The following is a 19,093-nucleotide window of genomic DNA, read 5'->3' on the forward strand; positions in this document are numbered from 1 at the left end:
ATTTCCTCAAATCCTTCCAATTTAGCCGTCGTTCTTTGTGTACTGAAATGCAAAAACAGTAATACCTGCAGCAGTTGCAGTGAAAAGTGTAATTCAAATTCAACAGGACGAAACGAAGCGTGTGTGTGTGTGTGTGTGTGTGTGTGTGTGTGTGTGTGTGTGTGTGTGTGTGTGCAGGTATGAGCCAGTCAGTGCATGCGCGCATCAAGAGACAGCAAATGAAAAAAAGAAGTTTCCAGTTATTTACTATTATAAAAAACATCTTCCTGTTGTTCATAATGACATTTCCAGGGATTTATTTTGGTTTTTAAATGTGTCTCTTAGGGAAGCGTTGCTCATTATCAACCACTCAATTTAAGTATTTTGGCAACCAACAGTGCTGCACTTAGCAGTAATTAAATTTGTTTAGCACACCTGGAGGAAATCAGTCAAATTAAAGCAATAATATAGAAATCATTTACTCCAAAGATGAACAGTACTTGTTGGTTTTTAAAATGTCAGTTATTGCGAATTAATATAATTCAAGAGCACTAACAGTTCAGCATTCTAAGCCAAAACAATTATTCATATGCAAATTCATATGTGAGTGCAGCCTGACACACATCCATTTTCAATCAGTGCTCAAGCTAAAGTTTGGCATTCTTTATAAAAAAAATAATGAACAAGTGTAGAAATATTTCTCTTGTGTGGTATTTACTATGGGAAACAGCTGCCATATGATACCACACAAAGACATCCAGAAAAACAAACAAAAAAACCCCAAAACAAAACAGATAATCTTACCAGCATTTCCGCTGTAATGGACCACAGAGCAGCTGTGCAGACAGAGGTTGATAAATAGAAACCAATCCAGTGTTAAGGTACCACCTGAGTGGAAGTAAAATCCAGTCAAAAATCGTCCAGTGAAGAAGAAAGTGGAGCTGTAGTCCTCATCATTCATTCTCCTGAGAGGCACACATTAAGCACAAAGCCTCTCTCACACTCCAGCTCTCTGTCCCTGTGATTCAGCCTCCTCCCCTCTCCCTCCTCCGCCTCTCTCTCGCTCTGCGGAGCGCTCAACCTCCAGTCCCCATTTCACTGCCTCCCCCTCCCCTCTCCTCCCCTCACCCTCTGCATGGCTGTCAGTCCTTTGCACATGCACACGCTCTTCCCCAAGAGATTGAAGGTGAAGACCACAGCAGCAGTTTCCTCCCATTTGTCGTTCTTTCCTTCCACGTTCACCTTCTGATATGCCTCCACCTACCCCCCTCTCATTTTCTCCCCCGGTTCCTCACAACTTCAAACATCTCTAATGCTTTACATCTCACAGCCTCCGTCACCATTGAACTCTTGCTTTAAGTCCTTCATCATATTCATTTAACTGTTTAAGTAACTCATAGGCTGTTCGTCTTCAAGCGTTACTTTCTAGCTCTCCTGTACCCAGCGCTCTCTGGAGTTTTGTATTTCTATGCCTTGGATGCTGTAAAAAATACACAGTATGAATGAGACAGAGATGGAAAAAGAGCCGGGGAGAGATACTACATTGTGCTAATGAGAGGTGACCCTGTTACAGTATCTGAGGGGGTAAAATGCATCCATCCTCTCGTGGGCATTTGTCCAGCTTTGCCCCCAGTGGCCTTGGCCTGTGTGCATGGCTTTGACGGTGCCTGGCACACGGGTCATGTCCCATCTTCTTTGTTGCCCCCAGGGAGCAGAGACTACAGCACTCAAGTGAGACCCCTGCTCTTAGATTTGATTGGAAACACAGGACATCACGTCACAGGACACACCACTGATTTGCACATGCCTTGAAGCTGCCATACAGAAATCTCCCTGAGACAGGCTGAAGTTAATTCGACGGCAACAACGTTGAAATGAAATGGAAATTGAAGCTCACATTCTGATGTATAAATGCTGAAGAAATGTTGATGAGGCCAGAGCACAGGAATGAACAGAGATGTGTATGCTGGGCAGCATTATGTAACTTAATCCTCAAGGGTTTTGTAAATCAAATAAATAAATAAGGCGTATTCCATGTTGTAGTAAGGGTCATCATGTTGTAGGCTACGACTGATTCTACTTTCCAATAAGATATAAGCTGACTTCTGGTTGATTATGAAAGGGGTCCGAGTAGCCTGAGTGACTGGTCTGTAATACTACACTGTGTAATAATAAATATAGTTGGCCTGCTGCCAAATAGTATAACATAAGCTCCAGTTGAGGTCATGCAACACAAACCAAGCAGCACACTGTATACCTGTATGGTATACAGTACCGGTTCTCCTTGAGGTAACAATGACAGTCACTGTTTCATTTATCATGTAGGCTGTAATTGATTTTCCTCTGTGAAATTATATTTGCAAGGGACTTACTTTATGTAAAGCTAAATTGTTTTATTTAAATGCCGAGGCCCCGGTGGCCTGGGGGTCTAAAATACAACCATGTAATTTCAATGATGTCGAATAGAAACGCTCAGAAAATACTTAAAGATTCAGCTTTTTGGGTAAATAAGACCTGCAGCCGTGCTAGCTGCTCTGTGAGGCTGTACTTAGAGGTACAGCAGTACTTTTAGCTAAAAGGTGATGACCTCTTGTGCTAACATGCTGATGTTTAGCTGGTATGATGTTTGCCACATTAGATAACATGCTGACCTTTACTAATTGGTACTAAAGACCAAAGTACAGTTTAGTTACTTTTGTACTATGTTTCTAAAATACCTGTGCATAGTCTGTGTAGTCTGTACTGAAATTATTGTTATTATTTCGGCTCTGTAGCTCTGCAGATTCAAAATTGAATGACAACTAAGAAGACTGACTTTCAGACAGGTGCTTCCTTAACGAACAGCTCCTGTGTCTGAGCCAGTTAAGAGTGCACTGAGGACTGTAAAGCTTTCGTAACACTGCCATCACGAAATGACTTCTTTTGAAATTAACATATGATTTTCAGGAATTTCATATCCAATTACACGCGTCAACTGATTACCTTCAGGAAATCGTTTCTTAAGGCGCTGAAGAGCCCATGTCAAATCCTGTTATACAATTAAACCAAGCTTTAAAGTCCACGATAACAATCTGCAATCCATGTCGTCATGCTCGTTATATGTGGGAACATGTGTTTTATTAACTGCATGGAAGGGAGGCCTCAGTTAGAATACAAACTCAGTCACTCACTCCGGCTTGAAGTTGATGATTTCAGTCACTAGGAACTGTTTGAATGCTGACTTACTTTGTGGTGTAATGAAGCTGGACACAAGTAGTGAAAATTGTGAAGATGAAAAGGAAAATGCAACATCAGACAATCAGCAAACACAGTAATGTTTGCATGATACTCTACCTTGTCGTATTGTGTTTGACTCGACAACTGCTTTTTAGATAATGGAAAAATAAAATAATCAAGGCTGCAAACTCTGAAATTAAATGTTAACTCTCTTTGTGTAAACACCCAAAGCAGCAATGCTGGACTTTCCTCCCTGCAGCACATATCAAACTCAGCGCTGCCACAGTTAACTGTTTACTGCCAGGAATTTGCTGAAATACTGTGTTTTTTGTTCCCTGCAGAAAAATCTAATGATTATTATTATTATTATTATTATTATTATTTTCTTTGATAACAGATGAAACATTGTTGCAAAATCATTACTTTCTCATCCACAGATACAGATAAAAAAATGTTAGAATCAGTCAGCCTTGTTTGCTTTTAGTCAACTATGATGCAAAACTATGATGCAAACAGTACAAACTGTTAGTGACTGTCTTGCTTTGCAAAATGATGAAGCACCCACTGGTGAAGTAGTTTTATTTTGTAAAAGCTCCAATCCTATTACAAGCAACACAGGCTCCACAACTGAGCTAAACGCTTCAAAAATAGCTGAAATGAATTATTAGAACACAAAACAGCAGGCGGCGCTGCTGACAGTTCAACTGAACTGAGAAACGAACGAATCACTTGACAGTTCAACTGAACTGAGAAACGAACGAATCACTTGACAGTTCAACTGAACTGAGAAACGAACGAATCACTTGACAGTTCAACTGAACTGAGAAACGAACGAATCACTTGAGGGAGGGACCGCGCGCGCCGACTGCGCCGCGTCACCGACGCATGAATCAGTCAGTGAACTACACTCTCCTGAATCATTTTCCTCTGAGGGATACACTTTCATGGCGACCGTTGTTCCCCGTTGTTTTAACAGATTTAGTTTCCAGATAAACAAACTTAAAATGTTATGCTGGCAGTAATGAGGAGGAGGAGGAGGAGATAGGGGTGTTTTGTGTTCATGTGTACCTCGGAGAAAACTAACTTTTTTTTAAACTCTGCTAAATTTGCCACCGCAACAACAGTACAGTAGGACACAGCATGTAACAAATAGTGTATAAAACCCGCAGTTTGAGAAAACGCGTGACTGTCTGATCATCTCATTGCGACAATTTGCGAGGGAACGGTGCATATTCAGTGTGAATCCTTCACTGAATGTACTGTGGGGTATACGTTCAGTGAACGGATCACTCACTGAGCCCAATTTGCCGAGTAGACCAGTTAAATAGCATACCATAGGACAGGACACTTAAAACATCATGATTTATAATATAGTTATATATAGTTTTATATTTACAAATGTGTTTGTCAAAGCAACACAGTCACAACACTCTCGTCTCCCGGTCCTGGAAGCTGTGAACTGAACTGAAACTTGAACCGTTCAGCCGTATATCAGTTCAGGAGTCGCAGGCTCCTCCTGCCAAGCACTGAATGATTCGGTGATTCAGTGAACGAATCTTTGAACGAATCTTTCTAGTGAACTGATTCTAGTGATTCAGTACATCTAAAAGAACTGGCGTGCCCATCTCTAGAATTCAGACTGTGGAAAGTCTCCCAACTCTTGGAGAGCAAGATTTCACAACTGTTTATTTCACATTCCTGGAATCAATGTTTTTCTGCCAGGCAGATTTCCAGGGCAGAGGCTCTTTCTGTCAGCAGTATAAATACCTCCCAGTACACTCAAGAGGAGATATTATAACCTTCACTGCACAAGATGGATATTGTCAGCAAGATGTGGTGAGTTGTAATAATGTATGTGTATATGATGATGCCCTTTTTGAATTCCTGTGAATATACCTGAATATAAAAGTCTGTACCAAATATGATGTTATATACTTAACAAAAAAACCCTAAGCTGAGCCTTATTTCTTATAACAATGAATTACTGTCTCTAAATCTGAGCATATATTTACATTTACAAAGCTAAGTAGCTTAATTTTCCAATAATTATCCAATGATGTTTTATGAGCTGTTGTAAATCAAAGGCTTAATTATCTAACTCTGTAATTCAGTAACTGATTTGTTAACAACTTGTCGTTTCCTTCAGTGGGCCCGGTTTTATTGTCTCTATTGATCCATTAAAGATTGAATGTGTGTTTATCATGTGAATCTGCCGTTGTTTGAAGGTTTTCTTTGACTGTGATCCTCCTGGCTGCATGGGCCTGTCAGGCAGACGTGACTCAAGAGAAGATGAAACGCTCTGTGTCGGGTAAACGCACAGACACCCACAAACATACACAAGCACAAACATGTCAATAATGATAAATTCGGCGTCTTAATTCAAAGCGGATTTCAAGGTTTTACGTCAATATTCCAAATTTAGAATAAAAATCTAAACTTCCACACACAAATGATAAAACGCAGAACAGTTAAAAAGAACATTAAAGTAATGAAAAAGGAATTAAAATCCAAAAAGCACAAGATCAAATAATAAAAAGCAACTTTAACAGAATCCATCAGTTCAGAGAAAACCGCGAGATGACAATTAGAGATTTGAAACACAATACTTTAGTTGGCCTGCATGTGATTATCAGGCAGCTATAAACCAACGTAATAGATAAATTAAAACATGACCTGATGATGGATGAAAAGTGAAGTGTAGATGCATTTTATACACTATCATCAATCCCAACTTCAAGGTGGTGCAAGAGGAAACGACGATCATGATCTTGGAACCATGGATGTCTGCACCATTTCATGTCAATCCATCCGGTAGCTGCTGAAATACAGTATTTCAGGCTGGACGAAAGTGGTGGACAGACTGGCCAACAGACTGACAGCCCAATATTTCCATGGCAAATTGGCTAATATTTGGTCTTTTACCTTCTAACTAAATGAATACTGAGGTCAAACAGCTCGTTGTGGTATGTACAAAAACACATCCTACTCTTACAGAATTGATGGGAACACATTCACAGTCAGAATATAATCCATCATGTGACCATGACGGCTGATCCAGAGATCTAAATGGCAGCCTTTAATTTCTGAATGCATTCAAGTGGGTCCAAGCAACCACAGGCTCCAATTCTCTGAAGCTAGTGTTTTACACGAAAGCCTCCTCACAGCTGCTGTTGAGAAAGATAACTCCTGCATGAAATGACATGGGCTCCCCTGTGGGGTTTGAGGGCTGCGCTATTACTGCTCATTTCAGATATTGCTCTTCATTTGGCTGCAACGCTGCCGTATCTGACGGGTGCTGCTTCCCCGCTTCTCTTCAAACAATCCTTGAAAACAACAATAAACTCAGCCATCAGAGTCCAGTGAGAGATGTGACTAAACTGACCGGAGGCATGTTAAAAAAGCATTTATTGATAAGAAAAGGAGCTTATTTTTAGTAAAAAGATGAAAGCAAAGAGAGACAGACGACATGAAGTGTAACTGTTGGACTATTGACTCCAATTTCTGCTCATGCAATGCATCAAACTAATTAGACATCCATTCATTTAATTATGCTTGTACGCCAGTGTTTACTGATTGAACAAGACACTTGAAATTGTTGTTGGTAAGTAAGCCCTGTTTTATGTAATAACCACAACAGGTTTAATGATCATCAACAGTCATCTCAGTCACACGAAGGACACATCGATTGATGCGCACTGAGTTGATGGATTCCCTTCTTTGCTTTATCATGAATAATCAGAGGCCACATCCCGAAGAGGCTCGCAGAGCTTGACAGCGCTGCATGCAAACGACAAAGCTCCGTTTAACAGCAGATCTCAGGAAGTGATAACAACATGCTTTAATGACTGCACTGCATATGCTGCGATGAGATAACCCAGGTGTCGAGGAGATCATATTTTATTAAATATGTTTAAGTTCTACTAGAGGGGAAACAGGGAAGAACAAAAATGCTGTCAGCAATGTTTAACACACAAAGATGAACTACTCAAACTGGTGAAGTGTTCTTAATATCTGGCCTCAACAGACATCTTGGAGAGGAATTAGTTAGCAGTGGCTTTATTTATTCAGCAGATCTCATTGCAATTAAGGGAAAATTGAGAACATGTTACGTGTAAACCAGACGGAAACAAGACAGTCATGCAGAATAAACAGTTTCTAAAAAATCCAGCAAATAAACCCTCAAAGTATAAGAACCTCAGAGGCTTGTGCATTTGTAAAGTGCATACATGTGCTCTTTTCGTAATTTACAACAAGCTTTCGATTAATAATGGATGTCATCAAAGAGCAGAGTGTAATCTGGAGGAAGTCTGGTTTGCTGTGGAGTCAGTGACATACAAGACGGTATCAGCATGAAAACAGAGATGGAAAGAGCGCTCGAATATTTTACTCACGTCAGTATAAAATCACTTATGCGAAAATGGACAGAGATAAAGGTAGAAAGTAGGTGAGTCAAAATGTGTTCTGGTAATGTTATATGATAGAACTGTTCAATTTGGTTGCAAAATAAAATGCTTAGCATCTCGACACAACACAGAGATGTAGAAACAATATTAAGAATATGTATAAGAGAGAGTTTGCTGTCGTCATTACGCGAGTCTTGTGTACCCAAAGCCATTCATTCAGCTCACTCTAACCAGTCCACTCAGCCTCTCATTATAACAGTTCACCACCAGTTACTTTGAAATCATCAACAACAACAGCCTGAATTTTAATGGAAAGACATGATTCGAACCCGCCGTAAGCACATCAAAACCCACATAAAGCATCTTATTTAACAAAGTGTGATCAGTAGCATCAAAAGCCTTTCTAACTTTACACTGTAGGCCGTAAGAGAACAATATCCATGCAATGTAAGCCACATAAAAAACAGAATACCCTCCACACACAAGACAGAAAAGCGCCTTACGTCTAGGTTTATGTCTCAGCCTCCAGGTTAGCGTCGCTCCGTTCCAGGCGAATGGTTGGGGGGACTTTAGCTCCTCATGTGCCCTGGCAGGTCATGGTCTACATCGCTGACAGCGTGCTGGACGGAGGCTATGCAGGTGGCGCTCTCATCTCTGACCGCTGGGTTTTGACAGCCGGCAGGAACCTTTTTGTCAAGAAGAGTCGACAGGACATTCAGGGAAAACCTCCCGTCATTCCAAAAGTGTACCTGGGAATCTCACAACGGGCCGAAGCTAATGTCTCCAAAGAGGTCGCTGTAGAGAAGGTGAGTGAATGTATTTGTTCCTGACCAGCTTTTAAATATTTGCATCATCGGTTTTGGACTTTTCGTGGGATTATCAGACTTATCTAAAAGCATAAAAATCACCAAGTGTGGAGGTAAATGACTTTTACTGGACAAGATATTAAATCTAAAATATATTTATACAGCTGTTCAGTGATATTTAATGTAATATTAAGAGCAACGTTGTTATTTCTGTGCTACTGCATTGCCATTGAAAGATTAAAGATGGAACAATCAGTCAGACTTCCTCTCTCTTGCTTCTCACCCTCCCTTCCTGCAGATTGTTCTGCATCCAGGCTTCCAGAATCAGTCTGACTGGGACAACGACCTGGCTCTGATCCAGCTGACGGTGCCTGTGGCTATGAGCAATGAAGTGACCCCCATCCCCCTGCCAGAGAGAGGCCAGGACCTGGGAGACACCGTGAGAGGTTCAGGGGTCATCGCCGGCTGGGGCTGGGGGGCCCTCCTCACCCCTGCTACATCACTCAAACACCTCGTACTCCCCCTGGCCAGTCACTCCGTCTGTAAGGCAGAATACCAACATATTCCGTCCACGCCGACTGTAGATGACAACATGTTCTGCACCGGAGCCACCAAGCATGAGGAAAATGTTTGTTTCGGTGATGCAGGAGGCGCTCTGGCTGTCACAGATGCTGAAACTGGTGACATTTACGCTGCAGGGATCCTTTCCTATGACAAGTCCTGCAGCCGGCAGAAGTACGCCGTCTATATGAAGATTTCCTCATATTTACCCTGGATCCACAGTGTGGTCAGAGGGGATACAGAGAAATCCTCTGCTGTGCGCTCTGATGTAATGTCTAAGATGTACTCACGGCAGCCGTCTGTTTGATTTTGTAGGGAAACCATTGTACTGTATTTAGACAGTGGATTTAATAAAATGCCCGTGATGTAACCACATCTGTGTTCTGTCTGCTGTGGTTAGAAAGGACAAAATACAGTTACTGGGTAGATTCTAGTCCATAAATCCAGTATTTGTATATCTTGTTTTCTATACTGCACAAATTGCCTTCCAAAGAAAAACATTATCATCTGTTGTTTCAGTGGCCGTGAGACTTATGACCCTCGTCTGACAGAAGTAACAGTAGAAGTAGAGCCAGCTCTCTTTTTCATTCTTCCCACAATCATTTCTGTCGCTTTTCATGTGTACAAACAAGACCAACGCTATAAACGCCTTCCAGGAACGGCTGACAGCATGTGCTTGTTATCCCCATATTCGAATGATTACTGCGTCTTGCCTCACTCAGCTGGTGTGTGGCTGTTTGGAACAGCTATAAACACTAAAAACTAATTCTTTTTGAGTATATGACAACATTTAGTCCACAGAAGTTCAGTGTTGATGTGTCAACAAAGTTACTTTGACACATCAACACCGAACTTCCGATTATATACTGACAGGCCTCTTTGGTTTCTTTTAATCGTGACTGTGATCTTTTCCTAACCTTCACCAATACTTCAATCCAAATCATGTTTTGTCTCTGACTCTAACCAAGTCGTTTTTAGGCACACACCTACCCAAATTTTACATTTTTTTTCTTAACCATCAGTTTTGGGAGACACTAACGTGATAGCCAAGAAAAAGTGTTGTTCTGGTTGATGCGTTTAAAAAAAAAAATGCATTTTGTGGTTTAATTTGGATGAAATCGATTTCAAAGTAGACTGCTGTGCCTGCATATGATGTTCTACTGTCACACAGTTAACTTTGAAAAGAGGACTTCAAAGTTTGAGACGACATTTCATCGTGCAGTCATCAGCATGAAAGCAAAAGTTGACAATAGAATAAAAGTGAATGACACAACTCAGAATTTGTGTTTTTTGAGTGTTGCCCGCAGATGTTTTTTCCCACCAATGGCAGCAGGCCTTCAAAGATATTTTCGTCTGGTAGATGTGTCCACACTGCCAAAAGTCATAACTGTCTCAACAAGTGCTTTTTCTCCATGCCAGAAAAGTGTGATGTTGACAGCTGCCTGTCCAGCCAATGCAATATGAAAGGGAAAGATAAGAGGGAGGGAAGGATAAGAGGGAAGGAAAAATCAAAGAAAGGCAGAGATGACTGGTTTTTATTTCTCTGAGTCCTTTTAAGTGTGAGGATATATTCAGGCTTAGGCTTAGGGGATGGGAACATAGAGGCTGATATTACTGTTATCTCAGATCTGTAAGCTATTTAATTATAGCTATGAAGATTCAACCCACAAAGAAAATCACTGCTGACACAAACCAACAAACCTGTTGCAAAGATGGAACCTCTTGATTCCCTGCAGCGCATCAGATTAATGTCTCCTGCATTTCTTCCTTCACTCCTCCGATCAGCTATTGCATCGCATGCTGACACGCACATATGTTGATTTTCTTTAATTATGTGATCATTCCCAAAAATGTACACTATGACTTGAATGTACACCACAGATTTTTTTCCACCCGTAAGCCCGTCAGAGGGATGGCATCTACAGTAAGTAACAATGCTTTGTCGCACACTTGACAAACATCTGCAAAACTCGTCTGGTGTAGACACTCCAATGAAAGTCTCTTTTTGAGACGTACACAAGAGCAACTTGCCTATGTATGCACAGCCCAGTCTCACACCAATGTGTGTAACAGACCTGCCGATCCACTGGACGATAATGTGCCAGTGTCACATGAGTAGTACATGCAGTACCAGCAGGGGGCGATCATGTTGGAAGCAAAGGACAAATGTGATGGAGGGTGGGTGAAGGTGTCATTCAGGAGACAAGGGTTCGATTCCCACGTGATGCCAAGAGTTAAGAAGTAGTTACTTTAAGCCAAACCGAACGCGACTATCACCTGAAGGAACGGACATTATGTATTTATTACTAACCTGATCGCAGAGCGGCATTGTTTTCTTTCAAAGTTAGGTGATGCAAAATGTGACACTGACAGCCGGTTGACACACTTTGGTGTGATACCAGGTTGGTTTGCATCATTCAAAAGTCAAGCAGTTGAAAATGAGCAACAAAGGCTGAACCTCAAGAGAGAAAATTAGAATGATTACAGGTAAGCAGGATTAGAACTAAGCCTAGCATGTTGTGATACTGGTGCAAATGTGTATTGATAACATATCAACAGACAACGTATCATCATATATTTCCACATTGATTATTTCTCTCAACATCTGTGGTTCAATCTGTAGTGTCTGACTTGAAACTAGCAAAAAAAAAGAGTCTTGACTTAGTCTTGATATCTTTAGGTAGGTATGAAGTTGAATTTGGTTCTGTTTAGCTTGCGATCAGAGATGTTTGAAATGAATCAAAGGTTTGGTGGTAAGGCTAAGAATGTGGGCTGGACATGTGATGTCTCCTAACAACAGTGAGATCAAAAAGAAGAAGAGATGAGAGATGACAAATTAAAGGGAACCCCTGAATAAATAAGTGGGAAAACACTAAATGCAGATGCTTTGATAAAGCGTTCGCTATGTCTCATCTCCACTGAGCATCTGTGGGAGATTTTGTACACACTCATCACACAGCGCTCTGCATTACAGATGAGCAAATACCTTTTGGAAGTATAGTATTCATGTCAAGTCAGTTTGAAATCACAAATTTGTCTTTACAATTTGCACAGCAGTTTATCCACGTAAGAAAAATCTCCCAGTAGAGTTCTAGAGACTTTAATATATGACCCAGTTTATATCCACTGGATCTTATAGGTTTTGACACCTTGCAGCCTTGCTTGTGGCCTGTTTTTTTTTTTTTTTTTTTCTTGCACTCTCCTGCATCTTCCAGCAGAGGTTGGTGAATCTCTTGTGTCTCATTTGGACACAAACAACAGGGGCATGGCCCGCGCATCCTTTAATGTGTCTTGGTGATATCATATTGGCAGCAGAATGAGAGATTTTGAGGCAGATCATCTCTGTAGCTGCTTGCTGAAGTGTACACAGAATCCTTCCATGACTTTTTTGGCCTTTTTTGGCCTTTTTTAGGTAAAACAAAAATGGAGCTGTTGAAGGAAGTGACAGGTACTTTTTAGCAGGTCTACAGCAGGATGTAGGAGGTTTCTCCTCCACAGCCTCTAAAATATTAATATCCCTGTCAAGGGCCATTACTCTCTACCAGTCTCAGAGTGTACTCTCTCTGGCTCCATCACTCCTGCACAGCACTGACTGAGGTCACAACACAAACAGTCTCTAAATGCACTTCAAGCCAGAATTAGCATAGGATGATGAATATTGTGTTAGCAGGTTGTATGTGCACATAGATCCATTTTTATTTGTGCAAGACCGTATATGTTTGGTCTAAAACCTCAACTGAGGCTAAATTACTAAACGAGACAACATGTTAACATGTCAGGTGGTCACTAAATATACATGTGACTTGTTGAGTCAGTGCTAATGCTAATGTTCTAATGACTCTGTTAAAGGTTTTTGTTTAATCAGAGGTGAGGATATGCAGCAGCTAGCACATCATTTCCTCATGCACTGTGGCAGCAAGGTTTTTTTCCCCTCTATCAACAGTTGAAGTCGGCCATGATGTTTAATCTGGAAATACTGTATCCAGTCTGTGATTTGTTAATGTTTACCAGGTGGGATGACCCAATGGGAGCACCCACTGCCCTCACACCACCAACCAACACACACACACGCATGTGCACCTCCCAGAAGATGTTGTTGCAGGATGCATTAACTCTGTGAGTTAACAGCATTTGTCTTTTTATAATTGTGTATGAAAGTAATGAGTAAATGTGCCTCTATGATCCTCTCGCTCTTCTGCCACTACACATTGCTCCTTATCAATTTGATCATGAAGGCGACTCCGTAGAGCATACAGGCTTCAATAGTAGTTCAATAGTTGAGAGAGTTTTATAGATCCAAGAAGAAAGTGACAGAAGGGCAGTACTGAGAGAAAGAGGCACAATTACAAATCCATCTGGCACTTCAGCACCACAGACAGCGTACGGATCGATCAATACACAGCACAGTTATGCTGCTGCTGCTGCTACTTCAGAGCTTTGATCTGTAGATTCTAACTTGCGTAACCCTCCATCAGATAAAGGATCAATGAGTCAGGCCGACTAGAATGTATTCATATTCAGTAAAACAGCCCCTCTGCTCCTGCATGCTCTCTGCTTCAAGGGGATGGAGGGGGGGTGGCAGGTTAACAAGGGAGATGCATTTTGTTAAAATCACCTCCTCACTGTATCTCTGTACAACCTGTCCGCTGCCAGATGGATTTGAATACTCGTGTACATTACGTAGTAAAAATGTGCAGTTGCTGCATATTTTAACTTCTGAAGTTCTTTTACATCACATTTATCATATTAAAAAAAAAAAAACAGCTACACACTATAACTGTGTGTATGTGTGAAATGTACAAAGTATTTCATGTGTGTGATTTAATCTTTGCTCTGTAAAGAGCTGTGTAACTGTTTTTGAAAAATGCTTTATAATCATGTTTATGAAGATGATGATGATGATGATGATGATGATGAGTCTTAGTATTATTACTGTTAGTATGTATCACTGTAGTCATGATTAGACATGCAAAGAAAACAGAGTCTGTTGAATCTGTCGAATGCAGCGCTCTCTGTTCCTTCGTCCTGACACCACAGTGTCTCACATGAAACAGAAACTCAGCGTCGAGGTGAAAGTGCTGATGGTAGCGCCCATCTCATCAAACACAACAAAGGGGCTTTGAGGCAGAAATGATAAAAATTAATGGTATTTTCTAAGCCAGTTTGCTGATGCGAGCGTGTTGTGTACTCAGCTGCCAGGTTATACAGTCTGTCTGTCCTCCTGTGTAACTGGGAAACTGAAGCTTCCTGAGCTTCCTCATCCGCCTTTATATTTACTGTACTTACCATGCGCATAGATGCACGCACACACACACACACACACACACACACATACATACACACACCATGCTTTTCACAAAGGAATAATAAAACACAAATGGTGAACTCTAGTACTCACCTGAAGAACCATTTTCCACTGTTTGCCAAACAGGATTTACTGTGTCTCTTATTAGTCATGGAAAAGCAAATGTTAAACAGATATGACCAGGAAACAGACAGAGAATCAAGCATGAGAACAATCATAACCTCCAAATATTAGGACGTGCTGCCTGTGTGACTGTGGTGGTCATGTTCAGGCTCGGCTCTGTCACATGTGGTCGTGTTTGCTGCGCTGATGAGAAGAGTCCATGCACTGTGTGTCTATATGAATATATACAGTTGTGAAGTTTGAATGGCAGACTGGTGAACCCCCACAAAAGTTTGAATGAATGGCAAACAAAAGGAAAAAAATTGTGACCATTTATGTAAGGACACAGATGGGTCAGTTGCTTAGCAACAGGCGTCTCACCAGTTTAACCATGTGAATTCGCCTGGTCGACTGAATAGACGTTAACATTTTCTTATTCAGTCTTTCAGCCCTCTTTCAGTTGTGGTAAGCAAGTACATTTACTCAGCTACTGCACTTAAGTATGTACAGTTTTGAGGTACTGCTTCTTCCGCCTCTGCCTTCTTTGTTAAGTATTTTCTGTGGTAGGATTTTATTTTGTCCTAACTGATCAAAGTGACAAAACGTTTCAGTCGCCACTGAGGCAGCCCCTCGTACAGCAGTCGGTGTGTAGAATGCATGTTGTTCAGACAAAGACAATTTGCTGATTAAATAAGAAATAATGAGTAATAAGGTGTTGCGATGGTTCCCATTGAGTCCAATGTTGAGGACACTATCAGTGTCACCACACGGACATGTACCCAACATGATAAACTTCTCTTATTGAGGATTGTGAAAATGTTACATTTGTTTTTATTGGTTGCTGCAGTTTCATAAGTTCTAATGCAGAGCATTGATTAAACTGTTGACCCTAACTATAGCAAAGATGTCCCAATTTGTTGGAAATGCTCTGCGTAGTCTCACCAATGAATGCTGTGATTGGCTCAGACAAAAGCAATCACTCCTCTTTGAATTGATTCACAAAATTAGCAATGATTGCTGCAATTCAGAGTTCTGGAAGCAGCAAATTCACAAGAAAAGTGGGACGCCCATCTCAGAATCAGAGACTTTAGCTTGCCCTAAGTTCACCGTCTCAGTGTGGATGCAGCTTTGTTAACAGCACCAAAATGTATGCACTGTCCTGCTGAGCTTTATGTCCTGTGTTTTACTGCAGAGGCACAGCTGTTACAGCTTTAATGGAAAAGAGAAATAAAGAACAAGTACAAGTGTTTCACAGACAGACAAAAAATTAAAATGCCCAGGGACAGAAAAAAGGAACATTTTCAGGTCATTCAAACATTTTCATGCAAATGATCGAAGCTCAAGGTCTTCTTGACGCACAGTCAGTGGCATCTGTGCAGTCCTGCATCCTCTCTAAATGTTGAGCAGCATCTTCATTCATGTGTGTTTGTGTGATGTTGAGATGAACCAACTCACCTCTCTGCCACCGTTTGGTCCCTCCTCGAGTTCTGGCACAGCGGGGAAGGACACTGGAGCCGGCAGGGATTAAATGCCATGCAAATGCCACGACTGTCACACTGTCTCCTGTTCGGGGTACAACCACCTGTCACCACCCCTTACAGATCTCCTCGTCCCATTACCCGTCTATTATCAGGCAGGAACCACAGATGCTAATGCTGCTAATGCAGGTACTCTTACACAAAAGCTTTTCATAAAACGCAAACAGCTGCAATACTAAAGGCATAGTCTCCAAAAGTGGCAGTAACGTTTTCAATTGTAACTAAAGCATTGAATGTGTCAGAATCAAACTGACCTGATAAAAAGCATCTGTAATTCATATGCACAGTTTGAGAAGCTGCATAAGCGTCAGTGTTCAGCTGCCTTAGAAATGAAAAGAGAGGAGCTGGTCCTTAGTTTAGAGGTTCTGCTCTGTGATTTTGTGAAACTATGCTGCGAACACGAGTATATAAATTCTCTGCTGTCATGTCAGTTCTGGTGTCGTGAACGGATGCAGCAGTGAGAGGTTTACGGTGCACAGGACCCTCTCTGACAGTATCTTCTCATGGGTTGTCGTTTTACCACACGACAGCAACCTAGAAAAGGTCAGCACGCTTTCAGGAGCAGCTCTGTAGAAATGCACCCCTCCCTCCTCCTCCTCTTCCTCCTTCGACAATAACAAGGGAGCGGATGCAGCTTGTGCAGAGCTGCTTTTCTCACGTTCAACCAAAGATTTACCAGTTTCATGTTTCACAGCTTGTTTTGAAATAGTCCAAAAGCGATATTACTGTGACAAATTATTGCACTTCCATCAAATTTGGGGGAGCTGAAAGAGACAGATGTGACAGATTAGCACGAACAGAACTGGTGTAGCAGAGGTTGATTTGGAGTACCTTTCTGTTCAAACTAGGTATTTCTGATCGAGTATAAATCAAACTGCCCTATATTATTGTACTATTTAGCTGTAATATGGGAAAGTTTGTGACCAGGCAGCCAAACAAGCCAAAACCCAACTGGTAGTGCATCACCCACCAGCAGGAGCGTTTAGTGGTCTGATGCAGCCCAGTTCATCCTGGTTATTGTCGGTTTTCTACCATTTGAACAAAATGAAATTCTACTCCTTTTTCTTGCTTTCCTCTGGTCATGTAGCACCAATTTTACATAAATATTTGCATCTTTGTGTCTTTCCAGCCGCGAAATACTTTTTTAACAAAGCTCCCTCCAAAGCCACAGAACAGGCTGAGCAGTACTCCCCATGATGAGTAAACTGACCTTTAAGACTAAAATTTGAGTCCACCTTTAAGACCCATTTGAGTCTACATAAAGGTTGAGGCATCTGGACAGATCAAGAAAACCTTGGAAATTTTAACCACACTGTGTCTTCTTACATGTCTTCAACCTTCTGGAGAGATGTGTGCTGGTGAAATGAGGCCACCTGGTGGCCAGAAGAGTTATATCATGGTTTGTTGTACATGATCAAACCCCCAGTTACGCTCTTACTCATCAACAGTCGACAGAAAAGCTGAGCAGAGGTCAATTAGCCACAGAAGAAAACACCTGTGTGGGTTTGTAGCATATCTCTAAAGAATGCACATAACATTTAACTGATGATGATGGTCTCCTTTGTCTGAATGATAAAGGCGATAATTCAGTCATTTAATCTGGCAATTTGAATAAAACTCACACTCACAGCGTTTGGGCTAAATAACCAACCGGTTCTCATTCCCAGAGCGTCAAATATCAATGCTTTGTCACACAGCAGGCTTTCAAATAACTGCAATATAAACCCATCCACAGCACAAAGCCCTCCAACATGTGCTCCATGTTGTGAAATGGTTGCAGTTTGTTCAGGTTTAGGCACCAAAGCTACTTGGTTAGCTTTAGGAAGAGATCGCTCACTTTCGGTTTCTCATGGGACACAAACCCTGGGTGGGCGAGAGTCATATGTTTGTCCACCTTTGTCCATTTGCAGACTCTTTATAGTATGTCACCTTCCTCCAAATGTGTTATGTTGCTGCAGATGGGTTTACGCTGGAGTTAGTTGATGCCCAGAACCTTAAAGGGTACCTTATGTGCTTATGTATGAGATGCCGAGGGGTGTGACAATGCGTTGGCATTTGGAGCTCTGGGAATGACACCAGCTTGAAATAAGTTAATAACATCTGGAAATTTTCTCCCTGTCCAAAGCAGGCTAACAACACCAATAATAATCATAAGGATCCTTAAATATAAAAGATCCCCAAACTTGAACTTTTTTTGTTTTGTTTTTTGTTTGAACCCTCGTGATCTGAGGCAATTAACACTGACACAGCTCTACCCTTCAACCTCCTTCCCCTCAGCAGAGTCTGAAGCCGGATATATGGAGAGGTGTGAAGAGGCTCCTCACATGGCTGAAAAGTGTGAGAGAGGGTGTGTGCAACAGAGAGCGTCAATACTACGACCACGCCTGTGTGTGTGTGTGTGTGTGTGAGTGAAACCATGTGTGGATTTTATTAGCAGCTGATACAGCAGCACATCGGAGCCCTTGTCAGCTTGATTATTCACTACACGTTTGACAAAAATCAAACAGATCAGTGACAGAAGGTGAAAGACGAGAAAGAGACACAGAGCTTTCATAGAAAGAGAGAACTGTGCATCATTGACAGTCGAGGGAAATGTGCCTCAATTTGATTTTACCGCTCTGCGAGATGCATTTGCTTTGCAGAGCAAAGCAGAGAGCACAGCGTTCTGTACCCGCCTGTCAGTCGACTCGTCCTCCAGTGGGCTTTCTGAACAGCCGAATCCACTTTACAGATGTGCGCCTCTAACAGAATCTACAGGCAGAATGATTCTTTCATGAAACAGGCTCTCACACCATGCTGTGAAAAGACGAGACGCAGTCATCTTCAGGGTTGCGTGAGCTTGAATGTCGTTTCTTTTAAGTCGAAACACAAAGGCAAATACACAGACCCGCGCACGCACAAACGTGAAATACACACAGCTGTTATGTCCAAAATCAGTTTGATGGCTGTTTATGTGAGGCAGGGACAGTGTTTCAAGAAGGTGATATTGCTGCTGAATGTTTTTAAATCAGCAGCAATTCAGTTCATAAGATTCATAAGGTACAAACCTGGACAAATGAAAGTAAAACCGTCTGTTTCATTTAAGTCAAACCTCCACAGTAATTTTAAATCCAGATTAAATTCAAACAATTGCTAAAGTTAAAAAAAAAAAATCCATCTGTTTTGACCTTTGAATGACAGAAG

The 19,093-nt window shown here is 41.4% G+C and overlaps 1 protein-coding gene across 1 annotated transcript; it reads left to right on the plus strand.

Annotated features, from left to right (window-relative positions):
- The first annotated feature begins 5,000 nt into the window (after positions 1-5,000).
- Positions 5,001-10,009, plus strand: hp (haptoglobin). The gene is made up of 4 exons (XM_076737997.1): positions 5,001-5,031; positions 5,421-5,503; positions 8,121-8,404; positions 8,703-10,009. Exons 1-4 carry the CDS (start codon positions 5,009-5,011, stop codon positions 9,270-9,272), a joined length of 960 nt encoding a protein of 319 aa, XP_076594112.1. The 5' UTR covers positions 5,001-5,008; the 3' UTR covers positions 9,273-10,009.
- The last annotated feature ends 9,084 nt before the right edge of the window (positions 10,010-19,093 follow it).

This window comes from Chaetodon auriga, chromosome 1 (assembly GCF_051107435.1).
Source record: "Chaetodon auriga isolate fChaAug3 chromosome 1, fChaAug3.hap1, whole genome shotgun sequence".
NCBI classification, from domain to species: Eukaryota; Metazoa; Chordata; class Actinopteri; order Chaetodontiformes; family Chaetodontidae; genus Chaetodon; species Chaetodon auriga.